A 19,318-nucleotide genomic window follows, 5' to 3' on the forward strand; every position below is an offset into this window, starting at 1 on the left:
CTACTGTTCTCATCTTGGTTGTAATTCTCACAACGTTTCGGCCAATGTAACCTCTGACCTTCTTCAGGTGTATCTTTCTACCATTCACTAATAAGAGCCATTGTCAAGATACATCTGAAGAAGATCCTAGGTTTCATCAGCCGAAACATTGTGCAAATAACAACCAAGACGAGCGCAGTAGTTCAAACAATCAAAATAATATGTTGGCATGTGTTGGACAGCTATTAGAAATTGGCTTCCAAACTAATCTATCTCTGGCCATGTCTTTATTTATTCCTCTTTCTTTCAAACCCTTATCACTTTCATTTATGTTTCCCTTGGGCTTTCTATGCCAGCTGACCCTGTTACCTCAACTGTTCTACGTCTACTGACACAATCTCATGCATTCTTTCACCATATTCGGTTTAATGTCACTTTTACATGCTTGGACAGCTTTTAGAAATTGGCTTCCAAACTAACCTATCTCTGGCCATGTCTTTATTTATCCCTCTTTCTCTTTTATCACTTCCTCCCATGTTTTCCTTGCCCTTCCTCTGTGAACGGAACATGCTACCTCAACTGTTCGACATCTATTAACCCAAGAACTTTCATTAATTCTTTCGATGTGACCATACCATCAGAGTCTGCTCTTCTATACATATCTCACTATACTGTCCAGATTTAATCTTCGTCACAGGTCATAAGCCTGTCTTTAAGATTCACATTACACATCCATCGTATCATTTCTCTCCATGCAACACGTGTCCTAAACTAACTAGATTTTACTTTCCTGCATCATCACACACAGCTAAAAGACACTTCCCTCGGTTTTGCTCTGCTGGTTCGTAATGGCAGAAGTTTCCTGAACATACACCATGTAGTCACATTAGCACCTACTCCTCCCTGTGCTCTATTGGTATCTCCATGGTAACAAAACTAGACGTAGCAAGACGAGCTATCTGTTTTTCTCTCTCTATGAAACTAATTGGAGTTGTTTAGGACTAAGGGGCCAGGGGCTCACAGATTGGGAAACTGATCTCAATTTCAGCTGTTGGTGCTTCTACATCATAAGAGCAAAATTTGAAAAATCTAAATCTTGAATATCAAGTAAAACAAATGGAACCTACATAATGGTCATGTCGCAAATAATAACATATCCAAAAATTACGAAAACGATAAGATAGAAATATAATTATTAATGGAACAAGAAATTTGTGAAACCGAGCGACTTCGCTAGATTTGGATAAAAAAAAACCCAACAAAAACAGAAAAGTTGATAAGGGAGGTAATGCTCCAATAGTATCACCATGGTAACAAAACTTTTGAACAACCTCAGCAGCTTCATCATCCATATATACTTTCTACACATCGGAGTTCTCATCCGTGTCCATCATCTTACACTTCTTGCGCACAAACTAGTTCCTATTTACTTTGCCCCCCCCCCCCCGAGAGCAGAGTTAGACACCAGGGTCGTTTTTTAATGTGGAGAAAAGGAACAAAAATTAAAAATTGTCTTGGTCGTGAAGGATTTCTCTTCCACTAACCGAGAACAAAAAATTTAAGTGCAGCATCAGAACAGATGCTACACTTTGATCTTGACCCATCTCTAAATCTACCAGTAATTTCACAGCACCTCTCGTATAAGCAATATTCACAAGTGCCGCAGAAAATTGAGTTGCACTCAACACTCTTTCCACAAACTGAGCAGAGGAACTTACCTCTTTTAAGGAGCTTTTTAAAACTGCAACCACTGATTATCACTTTGGTCTTAGTAACATTGACTTTCTATTAACCTAAGAACTTTCATCCATTCTTTTGGTGTGACCATACCATCAGAGTCTATCTTCTGCAATCTCCCTATACTTTTAGGCCCTGTCAGTGGGGCATTAGAATACGCCGACTGTCCCCCTGCAGAGGGTAAAAGTCCCTCAATGGGGGTCCTGGATATGACCTTAAACTATATCCAGTGGTGAGGCCCCAGCTTGTGGGCTTTGGGGAGTGTGGAGCCACCCTTTAATTACCATTGCTCCCAGGTCCACTCTGACCCGGAGTGGTAGTACCTGTTAGGGTCCCAACTATGGGTTAAATAGAAACCAACGTGAAAACAACAAATCTATTCTATTAAAAAAATTTTTTCTTCAAAATCTTTAGATTCGGCATTAAATAACCCGAAAAGGGTTGATATGCCGTAAAACAAAAACAACCAACCAACCTTACACTTTTAAGATTTAATCTCTGTCTAAAGTTACCAGACCTGAGCCTGTCTTTAAGATTCACATTACACATCCATCGTATCATTTCTCTCCATGCAACACATGTCCTCAACTAACAAGATTTTAACTTCACACATCATCACACACACCTAAAAGATTTTTCCCTTTGTCTTGCTCTGCTGGTTAGTAATGGCTGAAGTTTTCTGAATATACTCCACACACTCCTAATTCTTGTAATCACACTAGCACCTGCTTCTCTCTGTGCTACAATGGCATCACCACGATAAGAAAACTTCTGAACAATTGTAAAATATCACCACCTTCTCCACCTGTGATATTGATCTGCTAAATTTTTTTTAAAAAGAAATCTTTCTAAATTTCGCTTAGAAATTTTTTTTGTTGTTTTTTTTCCCCCACAAGGTCTACTTTGGAATTCTTTAAATAAACATTCTTCTAAATTTCATTTGAAATTTTATTTTATTTTTTATTTCAAAGGTTTACTTTGGAAGATGGCTAATTGAGGGCTACCCCAAAGTTGTCCTCTTTGATATTGGTTCTGCTGCTTGGAAGTTGGATGCTTTCAAACAAGAATTATGGGAGCTTGCTGGTATTGGTATCCCTTGGCACGACCGCGAGGCAAACGATGCTGTCATTTTTGGGGCACTAGTAGCCTGGTTCCTTGCCGAAGTAAGTTATCCATTTTCTAACATTTATTTTATGCATTTTATTCAATATTTTCTGAAGATTGGTCACCCCAAACATTAATCTTGAACCAACATTATTCTGTCATGTCTGGGACACTGGAAGCGCGATTCCTTTGTAGAAGTAAATTATCTGTCTTTTCATCTGTATTTTAAAAAAATTAAAAAAATTTTTTTTTGTTTTCTCAGATTCTTTTAATATATTGTGTTTGTTAAAATGTCTGCTATTAACTATTAACGTTAGTTATAGTTTGTCCAGAACTCCTTTTCTACCAACAAAAAAAAAAAAAATCTTTCACATATGTATCCATGACTGGAAGAAAAAAAAAATATCTGTCTTTTCATCTGTATTTTAAAAAAATTATTAAAAAATTTTTTTTTTGTTTTCTCAGATTCTTTTAATATATTGTGTTTGTTAAAATGTCTGCTATTAACTATTAATTAACGTTAGTTAGTGTTTGTCCACAACTCCTTTTCTACCAAAAAAAAAAAAAAAATCTTTCACATATGTATCCATGACTGGAAGAAAAAAAAAATAACTTGAATTGATAAAGTAGTTTTATTTTTATAAATGAGGTCATTTTTTTAAACGATTAATGGGCATTCGTAGGCATTACGATGATGCACAAGGCTGATTTTTAAACTGTTTCTGTAAATCCATTAAGGGAGAGTGATGAATTTCAGAATGGTGTCATGTGATTGTAAATTGTCACTTAGCCATAAAATTTGATTTTCTTTTTTTAAAAATAAAACTACTTAATCAATTTACATGATTTTTTAGTGCGTGATGTTTTCTTTTAGTCACAAGTACGTACATCATAATGATTTTGATTTATTCTTTGTTTTTTCTTGAGGATGTAACAGCGTGGACACGTGTATCCAAAGGAATGTGAAATGACGGCACCGATAAAGAAAAAGACAATGGAAAAGGAGAACACTAGAGAGTACGTTAAAGATGTGGGGGTGGCGTTTGAAAGCACGTTAGAGATGTGGATAACATTTGAGAGCACATAGGAGATGTGGGGGTGGCGTTTGAGAGCACGTTAGAGATGTCACAGCCATACGAAGTCACATGGCGGAAGAATGAGGAAATAAATTTTGTTGTTACAACGGGGGGGGGGGGGTTGAAGTTATTTCTTATTTTTTGTCTACTTTGTGACTGAGGCTAACATTATAGGGGGTGAGGGAATCCTGGCCAAGCACACTTTAGTTTTATTAAACTTAATTAAAAAATGTTTGAGGATCCTTGTTATTATTACATACTCAACGGGCTCATTTCTTTTCTGATTTCCACGATATTATCATTTCCAAATCTCTTCTATAATCATTTACCACCAACGCTCGGATCTTCACTTCTCCCCAGTTAAAATGAATGACTCCCTGCCCCTTTTTTTGATGAGCTTTCAGGGCTCACTTTAATCACAAGCCTGAAATGAAAGACTTGCATCCTATCTGTTGCTAAAGTTGCTGGAAAAATTCTTGGATCATTCTACTGCTCCAGAAAGTCCCCGATTTCTGATGCAATCCTCTGCCTGTAGAAGAGCCAGAATCATTCTAAGATGGAGTACTGCTCTTATATGGGGAGGTTTTGCTTGAAGCACTCTTTAATCTTGAACCGAGATTATTCAGTTGATTTCAAACATTGATCTTAACCGACATTAGTTTCATCATCCTAAATGCTAATATTCAAGTGACATTACTCTGGTCTTGAATTAATCATCAACTATTTTATTGTTTTAAAATTTTTTTAGTTAATAAGGTTTACTTTGTTTCACTCAAAAATTTTTTAATACAATAAGTGTTGCTTGTATAGCAACATTGCTTCCAACAAAGCCTTAATCAGAGGATGACTCTGAGTTCAGGCATGGTTTATGGGCATCATTATCACTAGCTCAGAACGCCCTAGCAGTATCTAACGATACCACCAGACTTTGTTAGATTGTTGTCAATCTGTGGGATTGCCATATCCACAATGATGCAGATAGAGCCTTGTCTTGTAGTTTTATTGTGTATTTTTTTGACGGAGAAAGGCAACATTATTCAAGAACCTGGAGATTGAGTTCGCAATAAAACCTCGGCATCTGACTTTGATAATAAATATAATGGTTTTCCAGTCATTTCTGATACATTTTTCTTGTAGATTCTCATATCTTTTCAGCTGGTGTGCTTAGTCCGAATTTTCCTCAAATGGAACCGTTAATTCAACGACAAAAACTTTTTTTCAAATTAATGAACCAAATGACGATATCTGGACGCTGATCTGATAATGTTATTTTAGTTAGAAATACGAGCCGATGTTCTAAGTCAAATGCAATATGCTAGTCTGTGCAGCCATCAAACAATGACGATCTCTGCCTATTTTTACAATATTTTTGTATTTATGTTGTTTGAGTTTCTCATTCTATGTATTTGTTTTTGCCAGTAAAACTGGAAATTAACATTTTTTTTTCTACCTTTTTACATATCTATTTTTTTATTTTTTCAGTTTCGAAAAGCTCTTCCAAATATTCCTTGTCCTCCAATTGTAATTTCACACTTCCACGAATGGCTGGCTGGCGTCGGCTTGGTTTTTGCTCACACCCGCCAAGTTGATTGCTCCACCATTTTTACCACCCATGCCACGCTGTTGGGGCGTTACCTCTGTGCAGCCAAGACAGATTTCTATAACAATTTACAAAATGTAAGTTTATTAATAGAAACAAAAAAAAAAAACAGATTTTGTGTAAACTCTTTTATTGAATTCTAAAAATAATTTATTTAAAGACTTAACATTTTAAAACGTTTTCATTTTTTTTCTTTTAAAAATTTACTTGTATTGAGATATCACAAAAATTGTTTGCATATTTTTTGTTTTTATAAATATTTTATTTTTATAAATATATATTTTTTTTTAAATATTTTCTTATTTTTATAAATATTTTCTTGTTTTTATAAATATTTTCTTGTTTTTATAAATATTTTATTATTTTTATGAATATTTTATTTTTATAAATATTTTTTTAAATATTTTCTTTTTTAAATATTTTCTTTTTTAAATATTTTCTTTTTTAAATATTTTCTTTTTTAAATATTTTCTTTTTTTAAATATTTTCTTTTATTAAATATTTTCTTTTTATAAATATTTTCTTTTTATAAATATTTTCTTTTTATAAATATTTTCTTTTTATAAATATTTTCTTTTTATAAATATTTTCTTTTTATAAATATTTTCTTTTTATAAATATTTTCTTTTTATAAATATTTTCTTTTTATAAATATTTTCTTTTTATAAATATTTTCTTTTTATAAATATTTTCTTTTTATAAATATTTTCTTTTTATAAATATTTTCTTTTTATAAATATTTTCTTTTTATAAATATTTTCTTTTTATAAATATTTTCTTTTTATAAATATTTTCTTTTATAAATATATATTTTTTAAAAATATTTTCTTGTTTTTATAAATATTTTATTTTTATAAATATATATATTTTTAACTTGTTCCCTATAATTCATAACAGCTTGTTCTCTACAATCATAATTAATTGTTCCACGTAAATTACATATGATAAATTGTCCCCTATAAATCATATTATAAATTGTTCCCTATAAATTATCTATGGTAAATTATTCTTTGTAGATGATTTTTTTATAAATGGCTCCCTATGAATACTTTTTGTTTACATTGTTTCCTATTAATTGTTCCCCATACATTGTTTCCTATAAATGTTTTTATTATTTTCCTGTCAGTTCAATGTGGATAAAGAAGCTGGAGATCGTCAAATCTACCATCGTTATTGCATGGAAAGATCGGCTGTGCATTGCGCGGATGTCTTTTCAACAGTATCGGAAATCACGGGCCTTGAGAGTGAGCATCTTCTTAGTCGGAAACCAGGTACGTATCAAAGATGAAAGAAGATGGCTGTTGTTTGATTATACAAGATAAGAAAGCAAATCTGTTTCAAGGGGAGGCTCTTTACTCCTGCCAAATGACCTTGTTTTGACGTCAGATAGGTTAACGGTGGCCACCGTTTGACATCATCTTAGCTGAATAATTGATATAGGCCTATTAGTGTTAGAAAAATTTAGTAAGTAAAATTATTTATAAATTATTTTTATTTTACCGTAATAATTGACAGTAAAGGAATCTTTGGTAGTGTGTCCACACATGCATGGCCCCTCCACAGATCGCTGACTCCCAACATCATGTGTCGTGGATTTTTCATTCCAACTATTCTTCTTATGGCCAGATCGTCATTTTCTTGCTGGCAACTATCGATGGGAACACGCACGAGTCCACAAAGTAAAAGAATCGAGTAAAACAAACACGAAAAACACAGACACCAACATTTCACATATATTTGACGGTTGGACTTGTGTGTGTGTCTTCTCCCCGTTCTATTGATGTTACATTCGTCTGTCAGTTGAAATTTGTCTCTATCTCTGTTTCACCGTCAACTCTAAAAACTGTCCAACCATTGTCGCTATCAGTTCTCATCTGCCGCAAACGGCATCTAGTTGTCAAGTCTTTTCTGTGTCGGTATCTGAAGTCCCCCCCCCCTCATCCTGACTACCGGAAGTTGCCCTTTCCTGTTTTATCTGTTCGGTAGGTTTCTATTGTCATTGTCAAATCTAAAAAGCTTGATTTAAAAATACCTACAGATTCATTGTTTGCTACTTTCCATCTCTTTGTTTATTGTAAGACACTTCCTATTCCTTTGTCTATTGCCACGACCACTCTCTCAGCACTTAGTGACTCGGGTCCACTTTATAGTATCACAGTAGCCATCTTGAATCTCAACAGGAACTAAGTATATAACAAGAATGAAAGCAAGTAAGAAACAAAAATACAGAAGTCAAGTATTTTGAGTTTGCTCGCTTTCTCTCCTGTCAAAATTCATCAAACCAAACCTCATGAGTAAATATTTTAAAGGTTGATATGCCATAAAACAAAACAACCAAACTCTATCAATAAATATTTGAAGACATAAACAACTTGAAGCAGGTATACTCTTACCAATATTACCGTATTCAATATTGAATAACCCAAAAAGGGTTGATATGCCATAAAACAAAACCATCTCCATCAAGCTTGTTAAAATCAAAATGGCTATCAAGGATTATTTTGCTGTCATTTACTAATTATAATAAAATGATTTATAACTTTTAAAAATTAAACATTGTACAATTGTACTACACTTCCTAGAAAAGGTTTGGCCTGAAATGGCCAATAATGTTATTGTGCAGTAATCGAACTTGGTTTTATTCTTTTCAATCTGTCAAAATTTGGTCAGGTAAATTTATTGCTGTCAAAAATTGGAGTGATATATAATGCTATCCCACTCTTCTTATTCTTAATATTCCATTATTCCTAATATTCCATTATTCCTAATATTCCATTATTCCTAATATTCCATTATTCCTAATATTCCATTATTCCTAATATTCCATTATTCCTAATATTCCATTATTCCTAATATTCCATTATTCCTAATATTCCACTTTTCCTAATATTCTATTTTTCCTAATATTAAATTATACTTAATATTCCAATATTCTTAATTTTTTGCTATTCTAAACATTCCATTCTAAATATCACATTTCACTTTTTATATATTCTTAATGTTCTGTTATTCTGTAAAAATTATTCTGTCAATATTCAACTATTCAGTAAGAATAGTGGAATATTGACAGAATAGTAAATTGAAAACAGAATAGTAAATTCTGTTTCTGGTGTATCATGACATTTCGCTTTTCGTACAAATGTTTAGAAATATTTTGTATTCTTTATTTGCAGATCTTATCACACCGAACGGATTGAATGTGAAAAAATTCAGTGCCATCCATGAATTTCAAAATCTTCACGCACGATATAAAGCAAAAATTAACGACTTCATTCGCGGCCATTTTTATGGGTAAAAAACGAATTTGACTCTTTTTTTTTTGTTTTGTTTTTTTTTTGTTTTTTTTCTTTTGTTTGTGCTTTTGTATGAAAGGAATTAGAGATGATCTTCAATTGTATGATGATGATTATTATATTTGACCATTTTTAACAATAAATAATATAACAAGATGAGAATAGCAATTGAAATCGTACAAAACTTACGAAATGTTAGCATTTTTTGGAAATCCATTCCAATCTGAATGGATTTCTTTTGATCTTGTCATGAAAAGGAAAGAATATGTTTTCTAAGAATTGTTAAATTTTTAAAAATTTGTAAAAATTTTCTAGAAAAAAAAATTTCCCAAAAATGCTAACATTTCGTAAGTTTTGTATGATTTGAGCTGCTATTCTCATCCTGTTATATTCACGTTTCAACTGATGTAACCTTTGATCTTTTTCAGGTACATCTTTTTGAACTTAGGAACCTTCTAGTCAAACTTTGAAATCTTTATGGAACCTGGATAGACTGAACCCTTTATTTAATCCAAAAGGATAGATTGTTCTCATTCTGTCAGCCATGACAAAGTAGAAATGTTAATTTATGTTTACTCTTAGTTATTATCACTTGTAGTAAGAATTGAACCTTCAACCTCTTGAAGACTGTCATTTAGAACTGATTGTTAACCAATGCTTTTAACCGTTATGCCATGCATCTATGTGGACAATTCTAGTATGAATTTTGGAATCTTCAAACCTAATCTTGTCTGAATGGAGAGTTTTATTATTTGTTACTAAAGAATTATAATTTTTTTCTAATGTAAGAAAAAAAGATGCATCTAAAATTCCTCTAGGCGTGATGAGTAGGGTCGTGACAACAGCATATTCTTTTCATTCTTCTGACTCTCGAGTATATATCCGACACAGTAAGACACAGTTAATCAACCGAGAACCACATCATTCCACATAAAAGCATATAAGATATTAAGAGATATATGCTCAAAAGACAAAACAATGAAAAGAATATTCTGTTGTTACAGCCCTAGTAATAAGGTTACAATGATGGTCTAAACTTGAGAAGGAACTTTTTTTTTCAAATAACACGATAATAACTGACAAAATTTCCAACACTGACACTTTTTCTTGGCTCCCCCAAATTAAATTTTTCTCTTTCTGAAAAATGGTTGTCTGACATTCTCTTGTATTGCCAGTGAGACTTGGCCTGTTACATTCCCAGACTAACCCGCAGCGATCATGCAATTATATGATGAATATGCTCCTCAAAGCTTGCTGATATAAAGGTTCTCGATGAGCTGAGATCCAGGCTTGACTTCAGTAGATGAGACCCTATGTTGGAATAGACTGAGATGGTTTAGCCACCTCCAATGAGCCTGTCCAAGACGTTGACCTAGGAAGAGGTGGAATGATTGCATCAAGCAAGACCTGAAACACTGTAGGTTAACAGAAGCATTTGCAATTCATCAAATCAAGTGGAGAGAAGCCATTCGGCCAAGTCGATGACCCAAATGGCTAACCTTTGAACTCCATGAACAAGCAACGATAAACGTGCAGTAGTAGGACTCAAAGCATCTAATATGCTTTGAAGCTGATAAATAATATAATAAATAATAATAAATATAATGATAATGATAATAATAATAATAATAAATAATAAATATAATAATAAATGATAATAAATATAATAATAAATAATATAATAAAAATAATGATAATAAAAATAAAAAATGATAATAATAATGATAAATTATAATAATAATGATAATAATAAATAATATAAGAATAATGATAAAATAAAAAATGATGATGATAATAATAATCAATGATAATAATAATAATAATAAATAATATAAAAATAATGATAATAAAATAATAAAAATAATAAATGATAATAATAAATATAAAAATAAATAATATAATAAAAATAATGATAATAATAATAATAATGATAATAATAAATAATATAATAAAAATAATGATAATAAAATAATAAAAATAATGATAATAATATAATAAATAATAATAAATGATAATAAGCATAAATTAACACTTCTACCTGACCTTGGCTGATGGAATGAGAATAATCTACCCCAGTGGATTAAATCATTGGCTAGTTTCTTTAACCTCTTTAAGTCTTTATTTTATTTTATTTTATTTATTTATTTTTTTATTTTATTTTTTTTTTTAGCTCACTACATGAAGTAGCTTTGTTTTGTTTGGGGCTATTTTCATTAAAAGAAAAATTAATTAAAAAAAAAATATGAATGATTTTGGTTGAAATTTTGTCCAAGTTCCCAAGTTTGGCATAAAAATTCCCAAGTTCAGAAAGATGCACCCAAAGAAGGTCAGAGATTACATTAACAGTTGCATTTCGTATCATCCACAAAACATCTGCTTAGGGGGGACAAGATGTCCATTGCAATCAAAGATTAGCAATAAAACATTTTTTTTTCTTTTTTTTAGCTCATTATATCAAGTGGCTTTATGTCTTGTCTGAAGCAGTTTCCATTAAAAAAATTAACTTTTTAAAAATATAAATTATTTGTGTTCCCAAGTTTGGTATAAAAATTCCCAAGTTCAGAAGGATACACCTCAAGAAGGTCAGAGATTACATCGGTCAAAATGCCGTGAAAATTACAACCACGATGAGATCAGTAGTCCGAATGATCCAAATTATCAATCCTCATCTAAAAAATGTCTTGTACTTCTGTTGATTTGGTTCTATTTTTTAAAAAAAGCATTGAAGAAAAAAAAAATGTCTAATTTTATTTTTAACAGCCATTATGACTTTGATTTGGAGAAGACTCTCTACTTGTTTATTGCCGGGCGTTACGAGTTTTCAAACAAAGGTGCCGACCTGTTCATCGAGTCTTTGGCTCGACTGAACTACCATCTCAAGGTAAACCTAATTTCTTGTTCTTCCATTGTTGTTGTAAAGATACAGGAAACTCACACTTCATTTCTTTTGATTTCATTCACGTTTATTTCTTATCGTCCACAAAAAACTGACTCGCTTAGGGGGACAAGACTAACCTTGGGATGCTCATTGCAATCAAAAACTAATATATTAACTAAATGCAATATTTTATACTAACCGGGCCCATTGAAATTCCATATGAGAAATATATTTAATCAACAACTATGTTTTGATAAAGTTGATGTTTTTCTGGATAACGCAAAAAATTAGTTTTGTGGGGTCAGAAAAAAACACGTAGAAAATATGAGTGTATTTAAATTTTTTTGAAAAGTGTCCATTTGTATTTTAAATATAGAATTGACCCAAAATTAGAAATTAATAAGAACTAATAAATACCCCAAAAGTAATATTGTGCTACATAGTTCAATACGAATAATAAAATCACATTGTAAAAATAACATTTACACTTGCAATTCGTATCATCTAAATAGACTAATCTGCATACATCTGCTTGGGAGGAGAAGACTAATCTCGGGGTAACCATTGCAATCAAGAACTAACAATAAAACATGCATTAATAAAGTTAATGTATATTAGAATTTTGGCGCATAGTTCCCATAATTCTAGTATAAATAAAATGCAAAAAAATATCTACATATACATAGTAAATATTAAAAGTAACAAAATATTTTAAAAATTAGTTGGAAATTTAGCCTTTTCCCAAATTATAGGGCTTGTTATAGAAACTAATTTGTACAATATGAGTTAACATTTTTATGAAAAGAGTCCATTTGTATTTTAAATATAGAATTGAGCCAAATAAGATGAATTAATAAGTAATAATAAATGCTTAGAAAGTAATACTGTGCTACATAGTTCAATACAAATAATAAAATTATATTGTAAGAAACAATCTTTAATTTACTTCAGTTCAGTACCTCTTGACAGACAATGGTTTTTTTTTTCTTTGCCCTGTTTCTTTCAAATGTTTCCTTTTTTTATATAACATTTCGTAGACTTCTTTCTTTGAAGAATCTGTGTATGTCAAAATTACAAGTTCTTTCTTACACCATTACAACATATATTATTATGATGTTCGAAAATGAGGCTATATCAAAGAGAGGTCACTCTCATATTTTTGTCCAGAATTGCTAGATTGGCCTTTTTTAATCCAAATTTTATGAATTTGGCCTTTAAAATTTGTATTTAGACTTTTTTATTTTTTTTAAACGTAACGTACAGACTAACTAAGGAAGAAACATGGAGGATATTATATAGATATACTAGAATTTGGGCCTACAGGTCGCATAATTCCATTATTAATATAATTGCAAAAAAAAATATCTACATATACATAGCAAATATTACAAAGTAATGAAAAAAAATTATTTGAAAATATATTTTTGAAAAATGAAAAAAAATGATTTGAAAATATATTTTTGAAAAATGAAAAAAAAATTATTTGAAAATATAGTTTTGAAAAATGAAAAAAAAATTATTTGAAAATATAGTTTTGAAAAATGAAAAAAAAATTATTTGAAAATATAGTTTTGAAAAATGAAAAAAAAATATTTTGGAAAAATGAAGAAAAAACAATATTTTTCAAAATATATTTTTCCCCAAATAAGAAACTAATTTGTACAAACACATAAACAAATCCAGTATTAATAAAAAGAACATCTGATAAGAAACAATTAAATTGCACAGAAATGTTGTCTTGTAAACAATTTGAAAATCTCTCTTCAAAAGAATGGCCCAAATAATATCTTAAACAGCTTATTGCAATAATTTTGACTCCTAATGGGGGTTTGATCCCTCAAAGTTGGGAGATTCTATTTATAAATGCTGCTGTTAGGAACTGACAAATCAAATTAATTCACATTATGCTATCAACCAATAAGAAACCAGAATTGCTCCATAAAAATTAAACCTTTTACCACCCCAGCACATAATTTTTTTCATGTCAACACAGGAAGGATCTTTTCCTCTTTGACTGCAAAACCTGTACAAAACAGCTGTCCACTGTTCCAACTCATGTTCACTGTGAACGTTAAGCCAAAGAATTTGAAAGAAGTATTTTCAGATAATCTATCTTTAGCCATAGTTGCTGGTAGACTTTGAACTGCTGTATACCAATTGAGGATACATTCTCGGTGGAAACTGGGGCATTTTGGTGGCCTTGTATCTGTCGGGTTAAGGCATTCGTTCTAGGAGGTCCAGCATCTCAAGACTTGCCTCCCCACTTTCGGATGGAGTAAGTTTATTGTTTACTGGCTGAGGCATCCTGGTCAGAAAATATCAATGGGGCTACCCAGGTAATTTTTAAAAGGTTAGAGTGATCCTTTTTTAGGGGCATTGGCTTGATTTCCCTCTACTTCCAGGTCTTGTGCCAAATCCTCATCTTTCTGTGATGGGAAAGAAGTAAATACCGCTTCTATAATTATATCATGACCGTATGTCTCTTTTCCATTTATCTTAACCCCATCACTGAGGCACACGTTCTTCTCTTATGATAGCATTGCAGTGTCTGACAGATTCAAATGCAAATGTTGCGAAATGATTTCATGATACAAATCTTATATATATATAAAGCACTATGTCTGTCTGTCTGTCTCCATATTTTCAAACTGTATCTCCTCCGAAACTAAAAGTTGCAGAGCAGTGCTAAAGGCCTCAAATGATTGGATTTTTTATGGACCGTTCTTTTATGAGTCTTTAGCCGGTTAAAATGGTTTTTAAGGGGTCAAAAAAAGAAGTCAAAATTGGAAAAAATCGTTATACATTTTGTACATTCGTCTTAGTTTATTTTTAATCAGTTCATATGCGTGTCACGTTGGTACAGTGGTAACGTCACCAGCTTTGAATGTTAGTTTTGCTTTCGGTTTTGATTCTTCTTTTTTTTTTTTTTTTTTTTTTTTTTTTTTTTTTTTTTACTTTTGAAATCATGACTGTATAATAATATATTTGAAATCTGGACAAATTAAAATATCATATTTAAGCGTATTTTACAACTGGACATTTTTGAGTCCTCAATATTTTTTTTTTCTTCAAAGAAAAAAAAAACAATATTGATGACTTTCAAAAATGTCTGGTTGTAAAATATGATTAAATATGATATCTTAATCACCAATATTTAAAAAAAAAAAATGTTTTTTTTTTTATAAAAACTGCTTCAAAATTAATCAATCTATTTTGATGAAATCTATCTTTTTTTTTTTCTTTTTTTTTTTATAGTGTATAGAATATGGTCATCTGACGATTCCAATATTGATAAATCTGTTTGTGTTTTTCAAAAACGTTAATTATTTTGTTTTATCTAGCCTGCATATAGTTAATTAATCGCGATATATTTGATGAATGAGAAATCTCAGATATTTTTGTTACTATTCCATTTTCTGTTCCCAGCAAAATGGCAGCGAAATGACAGTTGTAGCTTTCCTCATTTTCCCAACACGAACCAACAATTACAACGTTGACTCCCTCCGGGGTCAGGCCATTTCAAAACAGTTGCAAGACACAACCAACCATATCGTGAGTCAAATTGGAGAACGTCTTTTAGAAACATGTATGCGGTAAATATCTTTCTTCTCTACACAATCTTTATAATTATCCACTTCTTCTTTCGTTTGTACCTACATTATCACCTTTCACATTCAGTAAAAAAAATGTGATTATCCAATCACAAAATATAAAATGCAAAAGAAAATAATTGTTGATTATTTGAAGTCACCGATGCATAACAATTAATTTTAACCATGTTAAAATTAATTGTTCTAAAATCTAATAAGATGTCATAAATAGAATTCTGTCATCGTTGAATTAAAAGTGACGTCCGTTTTATTTATTTAAAGTATATTTGTTTGAACTTTATTTTTAAGTTAAGAGTCTATTTAATTAAAAAAGGTTTAAATTGTTATAATAATTAAAAAGTTAAAATGTTTAATCTAATCTAAAAAACTAATCTTTACTTGGTCCGAATTTTTATTGCTGACTGAATCAATCGACGACGTTGTACCGACACAATGAGTGAGATGATCATAGCCTGTGTATTGAATGCACGGATAGCTCATATTTTTAAAAGTTCCTTTGCATTGAGTAAATGTAGAACAGTTGAGGTAGCAAGGTCAGTTGACAGAGGAATGCCAACAAAAAACATGGAAGGAAGTGATAGATACAGATTTGAGATATTTAAGGATAAATAAAGACCTGGTCAGAGATAGATTAGCTTGGAAGTCATTTTGTAAGAGCTGTCCAACACATGCCAGCATGTAAAATAGATGCTAAACCGATGATGATGCTGATAATAAACTGATGATGGCTTTTGGCCTTGATAAGTATTAACTCATCAGTAAAAATAGAAAAAAAAGTGATGATAGAATGGATGAGAGCTCTTGGATTATATGTAGAACAGTTGAGGTAGTAAGGTCAGTTGGCAAGGGAAGACCAAGGAAAACATAGGAGGAATATTTGAGAGAAAGGTTACTTTGTAACTGAATTTCCAAGAGCCATCCAACAGATGCCATAATAATGTTAAACCGAATATTCATTCATTTATTTTTATATGTTTATTTTCATTCATTTATTTTCATTCATTTATTTTCATTCGTTTATTTTCATTCATTTATTTTCATTCGTTTATTTTCATTCATTTATTTTCATTCGTTTATTTTCATTCGTTTATTTTCATTCGTTTATTTTCATTCATTTATTTTCATTCATTTAATTTCATTCGTTTATTTTCATTCATTTATTTTCATTCATTTATTTTCATTCGTTTATTTTCATTCGTTTATTTTCATTCATTTATTTTCATTCGTTTATTTTCATTCGTTTATTTTCATTCGTTTATTTTCATTCGTTTATTTTCATTTGTTTATTTTCATTTGTTTATTTTCATTTGTTTATTTTCATTCGTTTATTTTCATTCGTTTATTTTAATTCGTTTATTTTAATTCGTTTATTTTAATTCGTTTATTTTAATTCGTTTATTTTAATTCGTTTATTTTCATTCGTTTATTTTCATTCGTTTAATTTCATTCATTTAATTTCATTTGTTTATTTCATTCATTTAATTTCATTTGTTTATTTCCATGCATTTAATTAGCAAAGAATAAACACACAAGCGATTGCCATTTACAAGGGGAAAAGGTCAGTGAGAATTTAGGAGGCTATGTATAAAGAGAAACTATACAGGGGGAAAACTGGTCAGCATCTGTCCAAGACCACCTTGAATCCCTGTAGTGTGGGCTAGTTTACAACCTCATCGGGTAGCTGGTTCCACAGAGATGCCACTCAAATTGAGAATGCTGCTTGGTGTCGAAACCTCCAGAACCGTTGATGGTGATTGGCTACAAACTGTTAGAAATACTGAAAACATTCTGTTAGTATTTTTCATACGCAGTTCTACCAGTTCTGTATGCCTTTTATTTAAGACTAGTCTGGGTGCCTGGCATTGCCTGGGTGTTTGGAGGTGGGTGTTGAGCAAAAAAAAAAAAAAAGTGGTAGTAAGCAGGTAGGCTTGAACCCGTACCGCGAAGTGACAAAGGTTTAAATTAAGGCTAGTCAATCGAAAAGAGAGGATGACTTTCAAAAATATTGGTGAAAAAAGTGACCCCCTCCTTATAGAAAAGTGCCCAGTTGAGGGTGAAGGAATAAATGTTTTTAGCCAATTTTTAAATATTTGTCGTCCGGAGGATTGAGCTTCAAAATGATACTGATCTCGTGAAAATCTGTTGCCTCTGTCAAAAGTTTTAGGTAGACACACATACATACATACATGCAAACAGACAGGTGAGATTTATATTATAGGTTTGTTTTTTTCTTGAAGTCAACAAAAGTTCATTTGTTCTGTGTTTTCCTTGTAGAGGCAATATTCCGAAAGGAAGCGACATTTTATTGGAAGAGGATCTTGTGAAATTAAAGAGATGCATTTATGCAGCACAGGTGAGATTTTCTTTTTTCTTCATTGTTCATTCATTTGCTGGTAAAAGACCAGAATAGTTAACAGTCGAAACCTAGTTAAAAAAAAGTAAAAAGAAAAAACTGTATATTTTAAATGTGTGGAAGCTAAGATTTTTTGTTTTTATTTAAGAATTTTATTTTGATGTTTGTGTGTCGATAAGCCAAAATGGTGGCCAAAATCATGCGGTTAAATTCATGATATAAAGATAGTAAAAAAAAAAAAATTACTTACCCTACAATAAACTCTAAGTTTGTGTGGTAACTAAACCTCATAAAGTCACACTTAATTGCTTAAGTTGAACAAAATTAAGCAATAGTTTTGGCTACCATATTATATTTTTTATGTCTTATCGATATAAACATGGAAATAAAATTCTGAAATGAAAAAAAATTTGCAATCAGTTTCTACACGTTAGAAGTATACAGGTCGGTCGAGAATTTAATTCTACTGCATTTGATATAAATTTTTGCTGTTTTTATTCTTTGTTTACGAGTCCTTGACTGTTAACTATTCTGGACTTTACCTTTTTAGAATCTAGAGCCATAAACTGTCCTCATAACTACAGGATAGAGCGATAAATTTGTCATCCTAAAGAAAAAACACTACAGCTTAATTTTAAAGCTTTTATTGAAAATAATAATTCAGATAACTTGATTATGTAGTAGAGTTGACATCTATTCAATGTCGCTGTCTCCAGCCTCAATCACTGCCTCGATACAGGTCCAGAACTGGGAGCATGCCTTTTTCTACAAGCACCGATGGGAGCTTGGCGAATACTCGGCTGGCTTTGGTGTTGGGGAGGTCATGTTGGTGATGTTCTCAATGTATGATCCAATGAAGTAGTCCTGCAGACTTGAGTCGAGGGAGGAGAGAGCCAGTAAGAGAAGGATACAAAGTCGTAGCACTCCTGAAGCCAAGCCTAGGTCTCTTTGGACTTGTCGGCTGGCACTGAATCCAGTTGCCACGCCCAGGGTCTGCCAGCGGCCACATGATTGCACCAGTGGATCACCACACTCTTAAGCACATCCAGGTACACTTTGGTGTTGACTTTTAAGCTGACTTCAAAGATGTGAGGTGGCATGATGTGGCCCTTACTTGAAACCACACCAAAGACCATAACTGTGGCCAGAAACTTTGTATAAAAAATTTTGTATGTGAAGCCTTTGTATTAACTTATTTAATGAATTTAAAAGAGAAAATAAAAAAAAAACTAGCAAAACCTGTGGAAATTCCATGAGAGTTAAAAAACATTGAAAACACATAAATAAAATGAATAAAAATAAATAAAACAAATAAGGACAAATTTAAAAGAACTTTTTAACAAATTTTTTTTTAGCCTTTTTAAAGCTAAAAAGAATTGATTAAGAAAAATTTGATTTTTTTTTTTTTCAATGAATACGTTTTTTTTATGAATAAATTTTTATATAAATTATAAAGGAACAAATGTTTATCACTTGCACATCAAAAAAAAAAATTTTTATCATAGTTTCTTTTTTTTTAAAAAAACGAAACTATGATAAAAAAAAAAACCTAGTCTCCTCTAAACATGACTTTTCTTAATTAAATAAAATCGCCAACTTGAAACCGTAAACAAGCCACCATGTTTTTTTTTTGTTTTTTTTTTTTTGGAAAATTTTTGGAGAGGAAATGGTTTTAATGATTTTTAAC

At 31.1% G+C, this 19,318-nt stretch overlaps 1 protein-coding gene across 1 annotated transcript in view; it reads left to right on the forward strand.

Moving 5' to 3' along the window:
- LOC145260641 (glycogen [starch] synthase-like) overlaps positions 1 to 19,318 on the forward strand; it is a 141,435-nt gene that overhangs the window by 35,537 nt on the left and 86,580 nt on the right. The window contains exons 3-9 of the mRNA XM_080118968.1: positions 2,688 to 2,879; positions 5,379 to 5,573; positions 6,623 to 6,767; positions 8,670 to 8,787; positions 11,550 to 11,670; positions 15,094 to 15,260; positions 17,553 to 17,631. Coding sequence (XP_079975094.1) covers positions 2,688 to 2,879; positions 5,379 to 5,573; positions 6,623 to 6,767; positions 8,670 to 8,787; positions 11,550 to 11,670; positions 15,094 to 15,260; positions 17,553 to 17,631 — 1,017 coding nt within the window. The remainder of the gene's footprint in view (positions 1 to 2,687; positions 2,880 to 5,378; positions 5,574 to 6,622; positions 6,768 to 8,669; positions 8,788 to 11,549; positions 11,671 to 15,093; positions 15,261 to 17,552; positions 17,632 to 19,318) is intronic.

The sequence above is a fragment of the Euprymna scolopes genome, chromosome 36 (genome assembly GCF_053919585.1).
Source record: "Euprymna scolopes isolate OS-2025 chromosome 36, ASM5391958v1, whole genome shotgun sequence".
NCBI lineage: Eukaryota > Metazoa > Mollusca > Cephalopoda > Sepiida > Sepiolidae > Euprymna > Euprymna scolopes.